Consider the following 14,238-nt stretch of genomic DNA (forward strand, 5'->3'; position numbering starts at 1 on the left):
AAACATTAATGTCTTTTGGCTTTTCCTGGTTAGGGGTCACCACAGCGGAACTCTGGTCTGCTAATGATTGGCAGTGAATGTTTAATGGTGCTGAGTTGCCAGCCCAACACCCAACCTTCAAAGAAGGCACACGCATTCACGCACCTACCTGCATGTCTTTAAATGTCACTCGACTGCAGGGAGGACATGCAGACTCCACACAGAAGGCACTCCAGCTGAGAATCGAACGGGAGAACCTTTTGCTGTGAGGCGACAATGCTAACCACTGCACCACCGTGGCCATTTTAAGTCACTTAAAAGTTAATAGAACATCATGTTTTGCTTCAACATGCATTTTTAGACCAATAAGAAAGATGAAACTGTAAAGTCTGGTATTATTGTGTTGAGGGAAAGTTGGGAACAGTTTACAAGATTTTGAACAGTTGAGTCAGATCATACTGGGATTCATAGTCAAATGACATATAATGAAGCATGTTAATGAATTAGCAGCTATGTGAAGGATGCAGGAATTGAAAAGACAAATTTGTAACATTTTGGGACAGCCCACTTGACACAAGCATTCTTTATCAAGAGCAGCCCAGGAGCATTGGCTGGTGTAGTGACTTGGTCAGAGTCACACAGAAAACAAATGAAGGCTGAAGGAACCAAACACTGCACTACAGGAAGCAGCTCATTAACAACTCATAGCTTTACTCATCTGCACGAAGTGCCAGACAAACTGATGTAGCCCAAACACAATGCATTTCACACCCCCATGACTGCAAAACACACAGTAAATTAAACATGTATTTATAGTCAAAAATTTAACTTTAAACCCAGATTCAATGTTGTCCAATTTATTCACAGTGAAACAATAACCACACTGTCAATAGTAAACAAAAAATGAAACTAATGATCTTACCTAAAGAAATCAGTTCCTAGCTCTACAACTTTGGCATATAGAAACCAAATATTTATACACACACACACACACACACACACACACACACACACACACACACACACACACACGGACACACAAATACAAATCTCTGCCTGCAGACATTTCTGAAAAATGAAAAGACTGCTGCCAGCTTCCTCAAAGTCTCTATTTTGTAATGGCTTCCCTGTCCACAGACTGGAGCATTTAATTGTATTTTCAGTGAAAAGACTGCATTTTTAGGTCAACCAGCTTAATCTTCTATGAGGTTGAAAACACCACATTTTTGGGTGTCTGGGAAATATCTCTCATTGCCGGAGCTCACGTAGCTGGAAAGTCTCTCTCATTGGCTGAGATGGATAGTCTCTGTCATTGGCTGAGCTTCAGGAAGTGTGGGTAGGGAATGTCATTGTATGTTTCTACATGCTTTCATAGGTTAATAGGTTCATAGGCTGGTACTAAGCTAGAGGCTCTAAGGCCTATACAAGCCTAGCCATAACAATTCCCTGGCTATTTCTTCCCACAATATTTACTTCCCTGGACCCCTGTCTAGCAGGGTGACTGACATGATCCCCAGGGTGAATTTCCTATCTCCCATCCAGTCATCAAGGTTCCTTTTGAGGAGGGCCAAAGAGGTGATCTGCTTGACATGTATGGGCAGTGTATTCCAGAGTCTGGGGAGTCTCTGGGTCAGGAACCTATCCCTCCAGCATGTTTTGTTCATTGTGATGACAAGGTTTAGATCCCTAGAGTGTGTGGCTCTGAGGGATTGGGATTTCTTTAAGTGTAGCATGTCCAATAGCTTTGGGTATGACATGGCCTTGTATGTTAAGCAGAGATCACCTCTGAGTAGACAATATGTGACAGAGTATAGCTGGAGTTTTTTTAGATGGTCAGCATAGGGCATATGCTTTAGGCCAGTGATTCTTTTAGTGATGTATTTCTGCAGCCTTTTCAGTTGTTGCAGATGTCTTGAGAGGTACATACCAAATGGGGCATTGTATTCTATAATGGTCTAATGAGGGATGAGTACAGTGGGACAAAGACCCCCTTTTTTCTGGATGAAAAGCCCTTAGTGATGAGGTGTGCCACATAGAAGAATTTCCTGACTGTTGTGGCAATGTGGTTATCAAAGGTGAGACCACTGTCCACCTGTGTCCCTAAGCCTCTTATCACACTTTTAGTGTTTAGTGTACTGTCACCTATGTAGTAATTCATGGGTACATGTTTTTTTTTCCTAAAGGAGATAACTATACATTTCTTGGCATTGAGCTTGAGCCCATGGCTCTGGCACCAAGCATCTGTTTCTTTAAGGCCCTTTTGTAGAATATCCACATCGTTTGGGGATTGAATAATGGCTCCCAGTTTGCAGTCATCTGCGAACTTTGTTAGCCAGAGTCCCTTAGAGTTGGCCTGTACTTCAGAGAAGTAAATGCCAAACAAGAGCGGTCCCAGGACTGAACCCTGAGGTACTCCACTTGTCACTTGTCTGGAGCTGGAGTTGGAGTCAGCTACTTTTACAGTGTGGGTTCTGTCAGTAAGCCAGTTGGCAACCCATCGAGTGACATAGGGATTAATGCCCAGCTTAGTAAGTTTATCTATGATTCCAGAGTGGGGGATAGTGTCAAAGGCCTTGGTGAGGACCATATAGGCTGTGTGGACCACTTTACCCTCATCCACACCTCTGGAGACTGATTCAAAGAAGTCAATCAGGTTCAGTAGACAGGATCGACCCTTCACAAACCCAAACTGGGTGAGGTCCAGTGTTTGAAGGTTGCCAGTGTCTTTGTTTATAAGTTCCATGATGTTACGTTCCATGGCATTGCATATCATAGTCGTCAGACTGATGGGTTGGTAGTTCCCATGATCCAAGGTGAATCCTTCCTTGTGGAGTGGGATAACTGTAGCTGTGCGCAACTCAGTGGGCACAAAGCCTGAGGTGAGGCTATGATTAAATATGACACTTAGGTGAGATGCCAGTTCATTTTGTAGTTCATGTAGCACACAGCCCGGTATGCCATCTGGTCCCATGGATGCTGTATTCTTAGCTTTGGAGAGTGTGGTTTTTACCTGTGTGGCCGTTATTACCGGAATTTGGCAATCTTTCAGTATTGAGATGGGCCCTTTAGGCGGGGAGATTTTTTTTTTTCAAACTGAGGACCGTTTTAGCTGCAATTCTGACAATTGTGGGGACCCCTTCGGGTGTGGGGTCTTATTGGGTCTAATTGGCCAATCAGCCTAAGGCCAGCTCTGAGCTTCCTCAGTGGAGACCCTTAACTGATATTATGACTCAGAAGTTAAACCCTGAAGCAGTTTCCTAAGACCTGAAGCATAGTTTCCTGATCTTATTCCAAACTGATCTTGTTCTGATACTATCATGTAAACTACCAACTTTGCACTTCACTTCATTTGCCATGGCTAAGTTCTAGCCAATACATTTCATACTTGTAAGTATCACACACTGAAATTATAAGGGGGCACATGAGGCATTTTGGCATGGGAGTCATGGGTTATCATCACACTTCAGTTGTTTCAATGACTAGACACCACACAGGTGAAATATCTGTTAGGCAGTGTTCTTGTGCTAATTAATGTACCCAGAGCTCCCAGCTTTCAGAAGGGTCCAGTACTCCGGGCATTTGTTTCACTATTACCCTACAGACTAGCTATTCTAATGCCAGGATCATCCACAAACCAGGTATTATTTTTGATATGTTGCATTTATGCTAACCTAGCATTTATCATTGAGCCTTGGTTGGTCAAAATCTATGCCCCAGAGTTTCTCAGTGATTTGATACACTACGTCAATATGACTGACAGAACAGCTGACATGGTTTTGATCTGCTGTTGCTCATCCTTTTAATTGACAGGGGTAAAACTGGAGCTAGCAACTCTTTAATTTTACCAGAATACTGAGTTAAGTGAGATATTCCAGCCAAGTTTTTTTTTTTTTTGCATTAGACATATTACTAAGACTAACCTTAATAAGGTTACGAATGACCTCTATGTGACTAGATATTAGTGCTGTTACTCCATTCTCTTGTTTCCTGATCTGTTCTCAACTGTTGGTTCCTGGTTATTTATCTTCCATCTGGTAGAAGTAGGACATTCCTGAAGGAGTTTACAGACTTCTCACTGGCTTCATGCTGGATTCACCAAAATGTTTCATGTTGGGTGACTTCGGCAACTGGGTCAATGATAAGTCTGAATATCTTGTCAAGGAATTCCTCTGTTTTATTAGGAGTCTTGGCGTTTTCTGAAGTAATTTCCTCTCTTACCATAGACTTGGCCATACATTTGGATTGGCCGGCCACCTTGTTGTTTTAGACTCTGAGACTGGTGGAATCCACCTGCTGATGGGATTAACACATTTTTCATTTCTCTACAACCTTATCTCAGTTACTGCCCTCTGATACTGAAATGGTGGAATGCATGAATTTAAATGCTGAAATAGATGATCAATTTGCTTCTGCTGTTCACAGGTGGATCCTTTGGTGCCTAGTGCTAGCAGTCCAGCTGATTTTTAATAGTTTTTTTAACACAGTTTAATGAAGGTTTAACAAATTTGAACTTGAAGATTTCAGGAACAGTTTTCTGAGAATCCCACTTTGGGGATTATCACTGGGCACAGTGATTCTGATGGGGCATAGCATTTGTGAAACAAGTATGGAATGTTGAAAAAAAGCATAACAATATATGTAGTCTTTAGAGAAGACATTTAATGAAAGTCTCAGTAAAATATGCAAAAAAAGGGACATCAGCTGAAATCATTGTAAATGAAAAAAAAAAGAAAATTCTGTATGCGATATAATTCATTTTAGAAAGATTATACTTTCCATTTACCAAACCAGTCAGCTGATAAACCAAATATAACACCATAACTATAAAATAACAGATCTTACTTGTTGTACACTGGCTTGCAGAAGATCTCCAAGTTTTTCTACCAGATCTGAGAAGAGTGGTCTTTGTTTTGGGTTACCGTGCCAACAGCTGAGCATTATGCGGTAGCTGTCCAAAGAAAGTAAAAAAAAAAGATAATTCTGCCTGTCTTTTTTTCTGGTAAAAGGGATCATGTAGCATTAAGGCATTCTAGACTAGACTTATTCGATTTATGTCTATTATTTACTTGTCCACTGAATGACTGGTCTGAAGTACAGAGCTAGAGTAGCCATAACATTATAAGCACTAATGTTTATAATTAAACAAATAACTTTAATGTAAAATGCTTCAGATTCAATAACTTGACACCTAAATTATATACACATATACATCAGTACTTTATTTATGTTACATGCATTCCATTTGAGTTCATTAAACTAGAGGGTCTGTGTTAATGAAACTTCTGGCACTGAAATTAAAAAAAAACATTCATCTTTTCGTTTATAAATCTCATGTATATTACATGTTTACTGCTAGAAGCTATAATATTGTGACTTGATTTCTCTGGGTTTTTAATTTATTTTGTTTACAACCTTTTGTACGCTTATTTATTTAATTTCATGGGTGAGTCACACTAAATGGAGAGAGGACTTGTGTGTGTGAAGATGAATCATTCAATCCTCTTTTGCGATATGGTCTGTAGCATATCCTTGTACTCAGGCTGCCAAATACTCCCAAAATCTTACAGCCTACACAAATACATACAGATATGCACAGACACAAACACACACACACACACACACACACACACACACACACACACACACACACACACATATATGGATATATACTATATAATAACTTTTACACATACATACAGCTCAGGACAGTAAACTAATAGACATCATGCAATGACATGTAAAAAACACTGTCACACATATGCATACAGGTGCACGTATATATATATATATATATATATATATATATATATATATATATATATATATACACACACATATGGATATATACTATATAATAACTTTTACACATACATACAGCTCAGGACAGTAAACTAATAGACATCATGCAATGACATGTAAAAAACACTGTCACGCATATGCATACAGGTGCACGTATATATATATATATATATATATATATATATATATATATATATATATATATATATATATATACACACACACACACACACACACACACACACACACACACACACACACTAACTACATTGTGCTTGGATCTTTATCCACTGTTCCGCCATGTTCTAACACCAAGGTCACCATTGCCATGGAAGAAAAGGCACAGTAATTTTTGAGTTTCCCAAACACACACCAGATACCACAGCAAGTATATCAACCAATATTGACTAGGATGGGGTCAATAAAAGTAAATTGTAGCATTTGGATTTATTTACCAGCTGAGCTGTATTGGTCCATCCATTTCTTTTATAAATCTATATCTGCATAGGTATTTGACCTACCTGCCTTCCTATTTCAAAACAACCTCTAAAGCCAAAGTTCAGGCTCCTATGCAAACCTGGCTGCAGTTACAAGCATAATTATTCCTTATCTACCCCCAAAATCTTGAGGTTGGGTTTGTATTCCTCTCTGTTTTAAGAATGCAATGATAATTCCTCTACAAAAAAAATTCTCCCTCATCTGTAACATACTTCTGCTCAATGGCTAACTTGCTCCCACATACCAAAATTGTTAAAAAATTTAGTTATAATAAAATACTTGAATATATAAGTATAATATACTAACAGATTCATCACTATTGCAGTATTCTTATCTTCTGGGTCTTTCCCTGCAAAGGTCCCGCATGTCTGGCTAGCTTTCTAAAAAGTCAGAATCATTCCCTCATCAAGTATGTATCCACCCTAGGCATGAGCCAGCGTGTTGGTATAAGTATGGAAGCCTGCGCCATTTTTAGAAATTCTCATCACATTCATACATGCAGTACTCCTGAATGGTTGCCTGACTGCCACACTCTGGAGGCAGTCAGGAGGCACCTATCTCTGCACCATCAAACCTGTCAAAGCATCACTTGACTTTCTTGGGTGCAGCAGATCATCAACAGAGACAATGCTATCCCCTTTGTTTCCCTTCTTCCAAATTTCCAATGTTCCAACCTGTCAGATGGAATTAGCAGTAGCTGAAGTAAAAAAGCTACAACGAAAGAGATTCATCCAGTAGGTTCCCCATTGATCAACTAGGTTCCAGAGTCTATTCAAGGTTCTTTTTAGCTCTGAAGAAAACAGGGGACTTAAGACCAATCATGGGCCTAAGCCACCTCAACCATTTTGTAAAACAGACAAAGTTCTGGATGGTCATTATTCAGTCCATTCTACCTCTTCTGAGGAAGGAAGACTGGATGTGCTCCATAAATCTCCAGAATATGCACTAAAATATAAAGATAGCAAAGCAGTCCAGGTGATTTCTCCATTTCTGGAGGGAGCCAGTCACTTCCAATTCAGATCACTGCCCATTGGTCTCAGCCAGCCCCCCCAAGGGGGTTCACCAAAAGCTTGGCAGCAGAAACAGTGTATGTCAGATGGCACAGGCTTCAGGTGTTTCCTTGCTTAGAAAACTGGCTCCTTAATGCTCCAACTGAGGAGCAACTGGTAAATGTAAGGACTTTTTGCTCCTCCATGCCTGTCAACAGAGAATCACCATCAATCTTCTTAAGATTTATTGAACACTGATGCAACAGATATAATTCATTGGATGTCACCTGGACACAGTTCACCAAATAGGCAAACTTCTCCAATCCAGGATTCTTTCCTTTCTATGGGTAGCTTCAGAGGTCCTTCACCATCTGTGTCTCACAGTAAGACTTGTTCTTCAGTTGTTAGGTGTGATGGTTGCTGTTATCACTCTAGTTCTGCAAGCAATAAACTACATGAGACTTCTGCAGTGGACTCTTTATATCCAGTGGTCACTAAGATCTCACTCACTTCATGCATCAATCTGTCTTACACTGATTAGCAGGAAACACATCACTTGGTGGTTGACCTCACCCACAGTGTCATGGGGTCAACCATTTTCCATTACACACCCTATAGCCACAGTAACCATGGACACTTTCCTTCTGGGGTGGGTCAGGAATCATTTTGAGGGGAAGATGACTCAGGTTTGTGTTCAATGGCCAGACTTTCACATTAATGTCCCAGAGATGAGAGCTGTCCTCCTAGCATTGTAGTCCTTTCAGGACTCCCTAATAAAGGGTGTGATTTCAATTCATTCAACAATATGGCTGTTTAGATCAACAATCAGGGGGGAACCTGATCTTACCCTCAAAGTAAGGAAGCCTTGAGAGTGTGGCAGTGGGTGATGTCCTCCTGTCACTTTCTAATCACATCGCACATCCTGAGGACTTCCAATGTACTTGTGGACAAACTGAGCAGGTCTATCCATCTACCTCAAGAGTGGTCCTTCAATCAAACAGTGGTAAAACAGATTTTCATTCACTGGGGCCAACCTTGCTGTGATCTTTTTGGCTCTTACCTAAACAACAAGAACAGCATTTACCTTTCCCTGCTCACTCTACAGGGTAAGTCACCAAGGGGCACTGTAGTCCACAACTGGCTCCTGGGTCTTCTTTATTCCTTTTCCTCTCTTCCCCTGATTACCAAATTTCTTCAGAAAGCCAGAACGTGCAAGGCCACAGTGATCTTCATTGCCCCCTTTTGTCCTCGACAAGTTTGATTCCCTTTCCTCTGACCTGAACTAGTTCACCCGCCAAGGTACTGGACCTCTGTCCAGACCTTCTTCACCACCCATCTGGTCAGCCTCATCACTTGAAGAATCTGAACTTAACTGCCTGGCTTCTCCAGTTCTAATGGTGGTCAGAGATATCTGGCTATCTACTTCTGTTCTTTGAATGTTATATTTTCCAAGAAACCCAATAGAAAGAAGGTTTATCTCAGTAAACATTATAGATTTATCATACGGGAGTACTCCAAAGGTCTAGACCCATTTTTAGCCTCTCACCCATCCATTTTAGTCATTTTGACAGAATTGTTTCAGGTCTAGTTTCTCCACTATCAAGGTACAGTTGGCTGCAATCTCTAATTTTCATGTAGGGCAAAACTAAGTATCTATTGCTTCCTTAACATCTCTAAGGCTTTTTTGAAAGGAACTTTTCTTTTGAGACTCCTAATTAGGGATCTGGTCCTCCTATAGGATATCACTATCATGCTGCAGGTGTTGACAAAACCTCCATTTGAACTGGCATCTAAGGTAGATCTAAAATATTTGTCTTAGAAGACTATTATTTTTGGTGGCTGTTAAATCAGCAAGGTGGATTTCTGAGTTGCAAGCCTTATCTTGTAAATAGCTTTATCTCAGTTTCCATAAAGACAGGGCTTCGCTAAGAATTAACCCTCAGTTTATACCAAAAGTGGTTTCTGAAGCAAACTTGAACCAAACCAACAATCTGTCTGTGTTCTTCCCAATATATTCCAACAGAGAATATGTTTTACATTTGATAGATGTTTATTAAGAACTTTGTTTCTATTTACATAGAACAAAAGACTTCATGAAGTCTGATCAACCTTTCCTTGCCTTCTCCAAAGCCAAATGTGGTCAAGCTTTGTTAACAGTAACCCTATCCAGATGGCTTTCAATTTGTGTAACCTTTGTATTTAGCCAGTTGGATCTGACCTTAAAAGGAAAACTAAAGGCACACTCTTCTAGGGCAGTTGCAAATTCTGCTTCTTATTTGGGTAGAGTACCTATTGATGAGATTTATGCTGCAGCCACTTGGTCTACTGTCCACACCTTTGTGTCACACTACAAACTAGATATACGATCAGTGGCTCATCCATCTTGTGGCTCCACCATTCTCAGGAACATCCTTCTTTGATACCACCCAGGTGTTTTGATAGCTTGGGAATCTGTCGCAAAGGTTGAATTAAACAACAACATTGGATACAAAAGTTATGTATTTACCATAACATTAAATCCATGTTGTCTTGTTTTTGTCCATTTCAACATCCTTCCTGCCATCCTCCAACTGAAACTGTCCTTCAGATCCCTGTTGAGTGGTTGGACCTGACCAGGGGTCCTGTCTCTGGGCAATCTTTCTCTGGCTGGCTGTTACAGTGTCATGTTTGCCTCTTTTATCTCAGATGAGACTATGTAGGTCATTATAATAGAATGCTATATTCTCCTAAACTTAATTTGTGATACTCCGAGGAAAGCAGGGAATTATGAGTAAAGGGAGGAGTCAGAATCCTGGATCCAAGCTCTGGAAAGTGCCATGATCAGATCCAATTGGATCTGATAATCTAAAAGTTGAACCATAAATAATTTTCCATCCTTCTATTTGGTTAGCAATACCTCACTTTTATGCTGTTGTAGCTCATCCATCAGTTTAAAGACTTACCATTAAGCCTTCATTTACAGTGCTTGAATACATCCCCTCACTTTCTCCCACAGGAATATTTTCATCATTAAAAACTACATTTGCAGTTCCAACATTACCAACAAATGTTCCTTTTCACTCTTTGTTCTCTGTTTCTTTATATAAAAAGTTGTTATCCCCATTGGCATTCTTCTGTGTAATGTCTCTCTTTTCAACCTCTGAGTCTAATAAAGGGACCCAAGATAAAGGGCTTGATTCCTTCCCTCATTTGCCTACTGTGTGACTGAAGAAGTCAGTTAACCCATTAGTGCAGTCTCCCATGAAAAGGGACATTTATGACCAGTGAGCTTACTCAGTTAACAAATGCATTAAAATATGTTTTTTATAACTCACTGTTTTTTCATATTTTGTAATATCCTCTACTTGATATATTTCTTTCAGTTTCTGTGCTGGTTGTTTACAGTTATCCTTCCTATGCACACTGATTGCATTACTAAGATATTCCAAACACAATGTGGGGCTCTCAGGTGTTTGAGTTTAGCCCTACTATAACTCTTAACCCTTCATCTTCCCTGCTCTCTCCTTTCCTTCTTTGTATACCTTTTAACAAGGTATTTACATTTACTGCATGCATCCCCTTCTTTCTGGAAACATTAAATGACCCTTTGAAACATTTTTACATACAACACTATAGCTTATCATCAATCATGCTGCCTCAGTGGAGTATGGGGTTCTGTGCCAGCACAGACACACACTGACAGCTTATCAGAGTTTAGATTCCTCTCCTCTGACTCTGTGTAATAGGGAATTGGCTATTTACTATTATTTACTAGTGTTGTTAATTCATTTTGGAATTCTAACTTACTGTTATATTGTTTGCATGCTTAACACTGCTTTTAAGCAGCTATGTGGCCTTTCAAAAATGTTCTGTGACTTGTACTGGAAAACTGAAGTTTTGGTTGTGTCAGTTGCAGCCTAGGCCTCCTGTTTCTGTCATCCATCTGCTTCTTTTTGAAGGCCTGGCAGAAAACATTGAATTTTTTCACTTCTCTCTTCATTTTTATGATATTTACTACCGGTTTTACACTGCTATTTCAGTTTTTGCCATTAAATCTTGATTTTACTGCAGGTTACTTCAATACTTTTAATAGTCTGAAAAAAACTGCATTGGGGCAAAATGCCATTCAGAACACAGACTCCAATATAAACATATACACCTTAGAATCAACCCAGTTATCCAGATGTTTTTTTTTTAATAGATATAATGATTCAGATTGTCTAATTAATAGAGAGACTTTATTTCACATATATACTAAAGAATGTGATAGAGACTTTGCTCTAGCAACGGTTCTACATCTTCCAATTTTAAATGAATAGCTACACCCCCTAGTAATTTGATTAGAATCTGTAAGCCTCAGTGTTTAGTAATAATTGATACTCCTTGTTCATTAATGCCCAATAAACTAGACAGAACTTTAATCATATAAAGCTATAACGTATAGAAAAAAGACCTAAAACTTCCAGTCTAGTTTGATATGGAAGATTTTTCAGCGAAGAAATTCTCTTGGTAAATTTCCTCATTATTCCTTCCAAAATTAATAAATCCACTTTGATATATACATAAAACATCATATCATATTCAGTAATAGGTCAAATATATGCAATATTTTTTAAAATAATTCTGTACTCTTTGAACCAAAGTCCTTAAAAATAAATGCTACAACTTTGAGCATTTTGATTACTTTGGCATGTGATCTAAATTTTAAATTATTGCAAATTCTAATGGCCGTATCCTTATAGTCTGACAAATTCGATAAAACTGTGGTTCTTAATTTCTCCTTGACAGCCAAATTAGGTTTGCCAAAGTAAAGGACCCCACATTTATCTTTATTAATATTTATCCCTTAATAATTTAACCAAAAAGCTACTTTACTTAATTACAGATTAAATACTTCAGAATTCCTTAATGATTTCATAACTTGTCTAAATTTGATATCATCAGCATATTTTGCCATGGTTTGGTATGAGAGAAGAAAAATATGTGAAATAACATTGGGCCCAGTACTGAGCCTTCCAGGACCCCGTTAAGCGCATCAGCCCTTAGACAGATAATTTGTCATCCTAATTCACTGCTTCCTCCCATTCAGCCAGTTTGAGACCAAATGTATAATGCATGCATTGCATCAATAATTACATTGAATGAAATACTGTTAAAAGCTTTTAAAAGCTCTATATATACCTCAATAACAAATTAACCCTGATCCAAGATCGAACTAACAAGGTCATAAAAAGTTGTCAAATTAGTAAATATTGATATATAATAGGTAAAACCAGTGGAGACACATCTAAAACAGAATCCTTTAAATGAGTAGTCAAGGCAGATAATAAACATTTCTCAAAACTCTTATCCAACAATGGAATTAGACTAATTGGTCTATAATTGGATATATTATCCACTAAACCACCCGTGTGAAACTGTATGACATCTGCACACTTCTAACTTAAAGGGTCATAACCATGAAATAACATTGTATTAAAGAAGAATGCAATAATTTTTTAAATATATTTAGAGTAAGTAACCCAAAAGCATCCTGGTAAGTTGACAGGACCCAGAAAACTGTACTGTCTTATGCAGCCCAACAATTTTCTTACAGTGTCCAAACTACAAATGGATATTCAACAATATCATCCTCTAAGGTATCACTAACACAACAACTTACCCTACTCTTGGAATTACTGTCAAGAAAATGTTTATTAAAAGCCTCAGCCAATTCTTCTCCTTCATATAATACCTTTTTATTCACAATAATAAGGCACACTCCATTTTTTCACCTTTAAATTTTTGAACATAAGAATAACATTTCTTTGTTGAGATATTAGACAGAAGTTCTTCATACTTACATTTAGCTTTCAGTATCTAGCTCTTCAATTTCCTAATAACTTATATGTTCTTTTTGCTGCAGCAGTTTTATATATTTTCCATACACTATATTCGTCCTTTTTTATTCAGTTATTTAAAAGGAGAGTGAATAGTTCTAGTATTTCCCGGTTATAGTTTGTCTACATTGATTTAAATGTTTTCAGCATGTGCACTTAAAAGTATTCTACATGCTAATTAAATCATCAAACATTTTCTTAACTAGATCAAATGAGTTAATTAGTTCATTGGTTCTAAAATCAAATAATTTGGTTTTAACAAAAATAATCTTAGCCTGATGTTTTAAATGTGACTTTGTTATTACTGTGAACTCAAAGGCATCATGATCTAAACTACCTAAGGGGCATAGTTGTTTCATATTCACTGTTCTAGCTATGAGTTCTGTAACTAATAAATTGAGAATATTTCTGCCCTTGTAGAGAAATCTATAATTTGAGAAAAGTTATGCGGTGCACAAAGATCCACAAATTATTCTTCTATGTCAGACATAGATGTCTCATCCTTTCAGCTGATATTAAGGAAAATTAAAATCACCCAACAAAATTAAATTGTCATAATCCAAATATTTACTTAATTCCTCAATAAACTATCATGTCCCATTGTAGATAACTTAGGTTTCATAACATATCAATATATGTATTGGAGTAGATGTATCAAATAACTCTAGAAGTAGAATTTCCCTACTATGCTCAGCAACTACATCTCTAGCACTTCTCTAAGATGCAACAAAAACTCCTACACTTCCCCTATTCCTTTTTTATCTCAGGAAGTCATAGAATTTATATCTGGGTAAAAAGACAGCTGTACAATACTATGTTTCTGGTGGTACTATAACATCATAAGTAACATCCCTACAAATTAATTCACGTTCATCCGTTCAAACTCCTAGCATTTGCATAATAAAATTTTACTAATCTCTCTTTACTTCCCTTATCTTTTCTGACCATACTGTGACTGAAGTCCAAAAAATGCTTCACTAAATCTATATATTTTTTTACTCAAAAATCTGCCCTAATAAAAATTTAAATGAAACCTGTTCTCAAAAAAATGCTCTTCTTCAAAGTCTTGCTAGTTACATATTAAATCTAAGTCACTGTTAGTATAAGATTTATGC

The 14,238-nt window shown here is 37.9% G+C and overlaps 1 protein-coding gene across 3 annotated transcripts in view; it reads right to left on the reverse strand.

Annotated features, from left to right (window-relative positions):
* The window catches only part of FLT4 (fms related receptor tyrosine kinase 4), a 1,292,248-nt gene that overhangs the window by 111,009 nt on the left and 1,167,001 nt on the right, over positions 1-14,238 (reverse strand). For all 3 annotated transcript variants that reach the window (XM_044069598.1, XM_044069597.1, XM_044069599.1), the window contains exon 26: positions 4,822-4,927. In XM_044069598.1, coding sequence (XP_043925533.1) covers positions 4,822-4,927 — 106 coding nt within the window. The remainder of the gene's footprint in view (positions 1-4,821; positions 4,928-14,238) is intronic.

This window comes from Protopterus annectens, chromosome 4.part0 (genome assembly GCF_019279795.1).
Source record: "Protopterus annectens isolate FY-2018-M chromosome 4.part0, PAN1.0, whole genome shotgun sequence".
Lineage (NCBI taxonomy): Eukaryota > Metazoa > Chordata > Ceratodontiformes > Protopteridae > Protopterus > Protopterus annectens.